Here is a 7,030-nt window from a genome sequence, read left to right on the forward strand (position 1 = left end):
AAGAAAGTGTTTCCCCAAAGCTGTGGCCATCTGACAGATCCATACAAGAGAGGAGAAAGGTGACCCTAGGCAAAAGGCTGTCTTGTGCATAAAGTAAACAAGCAAGGGTTTTTTGGGTCTCTTTGCTGCAATTATACAGATGTAAGTGGCCCTACCTGCCTGCATGTCACACTGCTGATTGCCATGGAAAAACTATTGCTTGTGCTCTGCAGGATTAGGGTCTTCTGTGTTCCTTGGAACTGCAGTGGATAACAGTATACAGAACTATTATTTCTAGGTCAACTGACATTCAGCAATAAAACTCAGGATATCACAGGTTTTAAAGTTCATTTATTTGCAAGCAGCCAAGCAGCATATTCTGGGTTGAATCCTGAGCCAATTTACAGTTACACTCTGTGCTGCTCCATGAACATTCCAAGTTACACAACTTGGGAATCAATAAATAAATCTATTGCCTTGGAGGAATTTGCCCAAAGGTTCCTGACGAGTCAGTGGCAGTGTCTTGTTTAGGTCTCAGGCTTTGGCTTCCATTTTGTAGCTGCTTGGTCCACCAAATCGTATTTACACCACATCACCAAAAATGATTTTATTTCTGTCCTTCTAAAACTGCTGTTTGTTTGGTTCAGTTGTTTTGTTGTTTTGTTTGTTTGTTTGTTTGTTTTTACTAGGGGAAGAAGATAAATTAAAAGCTTCTTAACAATTACAGTTATGATTTTTTATTTTAACTGGGAACAAACAAACTGTATTTCTCACCTGAAGCAAAGATAGAAAGCCTGATCTCTGAACAAAATGCGTAACAATCCAAAGGCCTACATAGAAAAATCACTGTGTACGTGCCACAGTTTTTAAGTTCAGATAGAGAAAATCAAATAGTCGACTTTCACTGACTTTAAAAATCCTACATGTAGTCAGTGAGAAGTGAAAGACTATAAAATAAAACCTTTCTTCAAGGAACAACTTGCCACCAGTCCTCAGTCCTGCAAAAGATCTGCAAAAACTGAGAATCTTTTGCTTGAGTAAACAGAATTTTAATTGAGCATAAACAAGTGAACAGCAGGCACACGATTTCCATAACTATGCATGATTCAAAGGAAAGAGATTTAACAATCTGGGGCCATAAAACCAACTTCAATTTTAAAAGTTTTAGGGTCTAAAAAAAGGTAGTGTGTATGTGGCAGGCTTTTTTCACTACAAATGGATTCTTTAAAAGAAATTGCCACTGACAAATCATCATTTATAAGAACTGTTTCCAATAAGGCAGAAGTTAAGTTATCTACCATGGCACTAAAGAACACATTTAATTTTAAGTATGCTTATAGTTTTATTAGAGCCAATGGCTTTTTCCATGCTTAAGGCCAAGCATATGCTCAAGTACTCTGCTGAGACAAAAGCTTACAAGTTTGTTGTTTAGAATGCAAAGCAAGGCTTTTTATACCAAACCACATTTTCTTGCATGTAATCAGCACTGATGATGCCGCCATGGTTTCCAATTCATTCCAGGGTGCACTCAGCATTTATTAGGGCACAGATGGTGCTCTCTTTCTTTGGCTTCTAAAGAACATGCCTAAATATTAAACCAAACTTGGCTATCTGCCTCTTATCCTGTTCTTACACTCTGCATTGCCTTTGATCTAATCTGGAAGGCTTTTCTAACTTACACACAAAATTTGGCAATAGGACTATCAAGTACAGTCAGCCCACTCGAAACCGGAGAACCTGGTATGCATAAATCCAGCACATTAGTCACAAGCAATCAAGAACGGGAACAAACAATCCACAAAATCAAAAGAATAAAAATCGGAAACAATTTTTCTAGTAACAAACTACGTGATCCTGCCTGTACTCGATAGCTGTGTGTGCCTTTCTGGAACTGTAAGGATTATTCAACAGCTTAACTGGTAATTAGCAAACGAACAATCTGATTTGTAAGGCAAATAAAGAGCATTAGCGTGACAAGATTTGTCATAACACGGAGCAAGGTCTTCTCCAACACACTCAGTGCAGCAAGTCTGCATTGTGCTGAGAACTTGCAGTGGTTTCCCCTATGGGCAGCAAAGGACATTTGTTTAGGAAATTCTGAAAATGATTTACCCATTTCCGAGCAAACATAAAGCAACCTCCACAGAGACCCAGCAGAAAGACAAGCTGTCACACTATTCTATTAAAAATGTCCTAAGGTAAGGTAATGTCAGGTTTGTCCATCAGATCTTGACAAAACGTTCCTGAATGTGCAGCTAACTGGGATGCAGTTGACATGACGGTCAACAGGTCTTTGTCACCCATCTTCACAGGCTTTCAGTCTCATGCAAAGCACAATGACACTGGAAAAATCACATGTCACACGCATCAAAATACATATGATCAAACTGAAATGGGGCCAAGGAGGGCAGGTGGAGGGCTTGGAAAAAGGTTAGTCAGGCTGCTTGGAAATGATGTTCCCAAGTGAGGACTATTTCACTATCTTGCTGGTAACATGAGGTTAGCAGCTAGTGCACACTGCCAGAATCTAGGGCAAGAAACATGCATTTTAAGCAGTCCTCTTGACTTCAAAACAGCTCAACAATTCCATACATAGATTGGTAAAGAAATCAATTCTGAACAGACATCAAGTCCAGAAAACTAGTTTTAGAAGTACATTTAAATGTCAGAAAGCCAGAGATTTGGATAAATAAGATTATATAACACCCACTAAATCAGTTAGCTACTAAATTTGTTGTAAAACTAAGCAACCGCTAGTAATTTTGGAAGTAATGATTCTAGATATCTGCACTCCAGTAAACATAATAAACTAAATAAATCTAAATTAGCATATGGTACTAAATCAAAATGACATTAAAATAATAATAAAAGTAAGTAAATAAAAATTCTGTCAATATGAACAATCCAGAAACAAACGACTGTAAAACACACATAAACAAAAAAATAATCAGGTATGGATAGTGAAGAGACTTTCTGCAGCTAGTCAAAACTACTTTTTAAAGTCCATTCCCTTCGAGGTAATGAAGTCTGGGTCCTCCTACATCCCAGCCTCTCCTGCTGTCTCCTAGTCTCCTGAAACTCAGTCCTGCTCACTCCCCACACTTTGCAATACTTCCTGGCATACAGCTTACAGCAAATTCAGGCTGTCCCCTTTTCTTGGTATCGTGCTCCGTATTTACATGACGCATAACTTGAAATTACTGGTACATTCAATACTTTAAAAATTACATCTTGAGAACAAAGTTCAAAATGTCAGCAACAACAATCCGGGCCTTACCTGCAGGATCTTGTACTGTCATTTCCTTACGCTTCACCATCAACTTGTCTTTAACCCACGGGAACTCCTGTAAGGAATCCAAGAATGCATCAAAAGCCTTGGGTCCTCTGGTGGGGAGAATATCAAGGAGCATCATGGTTTTCCTCTGACTGGTGGTTTGGGAATTTATTTCTTGAACGTGACTGTCTGTGAGAATCCCTTCTTGGTAGAGATACTGAATAACAACTCCATCCACCAGCACCTCTGTGCAGAGCTCCAGGCGCAGGGAGCGTAAAAGCTGCTTGTCTCTGGCATCCATCTGGCAACCTAGAGTGAGAGAAAAGGAGTAGGGAAATGCATGAAGATTAAAATACTTCAATCTTTAACATCCAGAAGTGATGTCTGATACCTGGAAACCTTTAAAAAGAATGCCAAACTCAGAATCACCAACCTGGGAAAATTATTAGCGATCCCCACCATCTTCATTACGCTCAGATTTCACTGTCTCACCAGCTAAAATGGGAAATATTAGACAGGAAGAGAATCTTTGGCATTGCGAAGACCAGTCCTTCACTGGAATAAAAACCATGCCAAATATCCCGCTCATTAACTAAAAGCAGCCAGAGCATTTGCCAGTCCTTAAGAGACTCTACCCCCAAGAAGTTAGAGAGATGTCACACCTGACTTCTGTTACTGATGCCTCTGACGCTATTGCTGTTGCACCACTTTTGCTGCAGCAGTGCGAAAGCAGCAGTAGGACTGGTAGATGCACCACAGACTGGCAGCAGTGGCAGGGACAGAGTCAGCAGGTAGCTTTGGCCTACATGATGCATTTTAATTTCAGGAGGGGTGGAACTGTACCTTACGCACCAGGTCATTCTTCCCCCTGACTCATCCTGGAACGTTCCTCTGGAACTCAACTGATCTGATGATGAGAAACTTTCTTCAAATTTCCATTTCAAATTTATCCACCTTCTATTTATAGGCATTTGTTCTGCCAAAACTGTTCTTTAGCTTAAGTAGCTCTTCTCCCTCCCTGGTATTTACCCTTCTAATGTGTTCACAGGAAGCAATCGGATGCCCTCTGCCAGCTTCCATTTCACTTGACTAATACTCTCTAATACAAAAGCTGGAAAAGATGCATTTTATAGCCACTCTACAAAAGAGGAATCAAGGTCCAGAGAGATCAGGCAACTCATCCAAGATCATACCAGGAGTCTGTGCCAGACCTATGAAGTGAATAAAGACGTCTAGTCTAGTCTTTAATGACAAACATATCCCTAGGCCCATTAATGGCACTTGAAAAGGAAAATGACAGAGTAATACAATTAAATACTTTCTCATGACTAAATTATGAAGTCAAAAAACTGCAGCAGGTGTTGAGTGTGATTACCAAGAGAGTTTCTGATAATTAAACTAGATACTTCATTCAGCTTGAGGATACACGGAGAGGCAGAGATTTTCAAAGAAAGGAACCTGTAAAAAACCTGCTAAATTCTTTATATCATCAGAGGTGCCTACTGACTCCCAAGGCCCCAGCAAAGGTTGGTTGGTTGGCCTAGTTGTTAAAATCTAGGGCAGGCAACCAACAGAACGTATGGGCATGTAAATGGCATCTGGGACAGAATGCAAGAGCATAGGACCATGAGAGAGAGACTGGAAAACCCTGTCTGTGACACCCTCTGATAAAGCCACTTTCTGAAAACACTTCCCCTGAGTGCTGAAAGCATTGCTGGATGGCACCTTCCCAGGAGGACTCCATCTTTCCTGGGTTACCCAGTATGTTTCTTGTATACTGAAGTGAATTTTGAGGCACCTACCTTCTGTCTAGGGACCATTTGGGAAACAAACAACAGCTACCATAGAATCATTGAGGTTGGAAAGGACCTTCAAGATCACCAAGTCTAACCGTCAACCCAACACCACCATGCACACTAAACAATGTCCTGAAGTGCCACGTCTACACATTTTTTGAACACTTCCAGAGATGGTGACTCCACCACCTTCCTCGGCAGCCTGTCCCAATGCTTGACCACTCTTTCAGTAAAGAAATTTTTCCTAATATCCAATCTAAACCTCCCCTGGCGCAACTTGAGGCCATTTCCTCTCGTCCTATCGCTTGTTACTTGGGAGAAGAGACCGACACCCACCTCACCACAACCCCCTTTCAGGTAGTTGTAGAGAGCAATAAGGTCTCCCCTCAGCCTCCTCTTTTCCAGTCTGAACAACCCCAGTTCCCTCAGCCGCTCCTCATAAGACCTGAAGAAGTGTACCCCGGCACATATTCTTAAAAAATGCTAGTTTGCTAAGCATAGCTCAAACATCAAACTCCATCATGGAGTGAGATGATAGTGCGAGCAAGGAGATGAAAAAGACCAGGCAAGAAAGAGAACTGGATTTCCCCATTTGATGTTTGGTTGTTCATTTTGGACAGGTGAAACTGAAGATTCTGGTCTCTGACATGAACTACCTTTACACTGCTGGGAGCAATCACTGGACTAAAGCAAAACCAAGTTCAGGCAGCAGATCCCTACCATTCCTCCCTTCCAGGATTCCCTGACTGCCCCTGAGCTCATGAAGCACTTGCAGAGCTCAAGACAAGTACCCAGCAGCAGCTCTGAGAATGTCATCTCCACCCAAGCAGAAAACTGTTTCAGATGCTATGAAGCTCTTATGCTTCACATTCTGCATGGGCCAACAAAGGGTCCCCATCCAGGAGCCTCCTCGCCCATGTGCCAGACGAGGAACATCGACTTCTCCCAGTCATGGTACAGCACCTGATGAGTTCCCCTTCTTCATGACCAAAGTGGTCAATGCTTTTCAAAAATGAGGCCTTTTCAAACTATCTCAGTTTGCACCTTCCAGCACTGAAAGATGCCTATCAAGCCATGAATCTGAAGGGGGAATTTCGGGGGAAAAAGGCCTTTGGCTCACTGACTGCAGAGTGAGCACGACTGAAGTTTTAAAGCCCTTAACACCAAGGGCCTTTTACACCAAGGTCACTTCCAGGATGGGGTGTATTGATTTTTTTAAGGTCTTTTTAAAGATTAAGTATTTCTTTGTCTGTGTTTACCATGAGAATGAAATGTCTGAGTCAGGAACTAAGCAGCCAGATATGGAAATGTATCAGGATTTTGGTGTGTAACAGCATACGGAAGTTTAGTGCAACACAGAATTAATTTAAATTAATTTTAATCTCAGTCTATATCTAGGGATCCAAAGCAAGCTGTAAAATAAATTTGCTTCAGTAATGCTAGTGCTAGAAGGAAAGTAGAAAGATGCGATGTCCGTTTATCCAAAAGATGACATGGCTCAAACCTTCCTCAGATACTTCTAAAAATGCATCCTTTCCATTGTAGATACAAATTTTAAGAAATTTACCCCCATGTCGTGCTGAGTGAGCACAGTCCTTGACTTATCACCAAACCAACACAGGCAGGTTTGCCTTTTTCTGGATCTGACGCAGAATCTGTCCATGAATGAGGATAAAACTTTTGAAAGCCTTGACCCTAAAAAGACCCCTTCTGATCCTAAAAAGTACATTCACATAGTTCTCAGCTAGAAACATTTTGGCATTTTCCCAAACACCAACTGCACTGGGCTGCTCACGACTCCGAGTACACTCCCATGTGCCTGCTTAGCTCAGAGTAAGGTCCACCCTGCTTAACCCATGGGCGATTTTGGCTATTCTCAGCATGCCTACAGGTTAAAAAACTCCCCCCCAAAAACCTCAAGTCTTGCTTTTAACTTCTCCCCTGGAACCGGAATCTGGTTCCTCAGCGACGGGCTGCCCGA

At 41.6% G+C, this 7,030-nt stretch overlaps 1 protein-coding gene across 1 annotated transcript; it reads right to left on the minus strand.

The window, feature by feature from the left end:
* Positions 1-3,256: 3,256 nt before the first annotated feature.
* LOC104623151 (death domain-containing protein CRADD-like) lies at positions 3,257-3,554 on the minus strand (the record flags this gene model as incomplete). The annotated part of the gene is made up of 1 exon (XM_010290152.1): positions 3,257-3,554. A coding segment is annotated over exon 1 (298 nt), but the record flags the coding sequence as incomplete, so codon positions are not given.
* Between the last annotated feature and the right edge of the window lie 3,476 nt (positions 3,555-7,030).

Source organism: Phaethon lepturus, unplaced genomic scaffold (genome assembly GCF_000687285.1).
Source record: "Phaethon lepturus isolate BGI_N335 unplaced genomic scaffold, ASM68728v1 scaffold46350, whole genome shotgun sequence".
NCBI lineage: Eukaryota > Metazoa > Chordata > Aves > Phaethontiformes > Phaethontidae > Phaethon > Phaethon lepturus.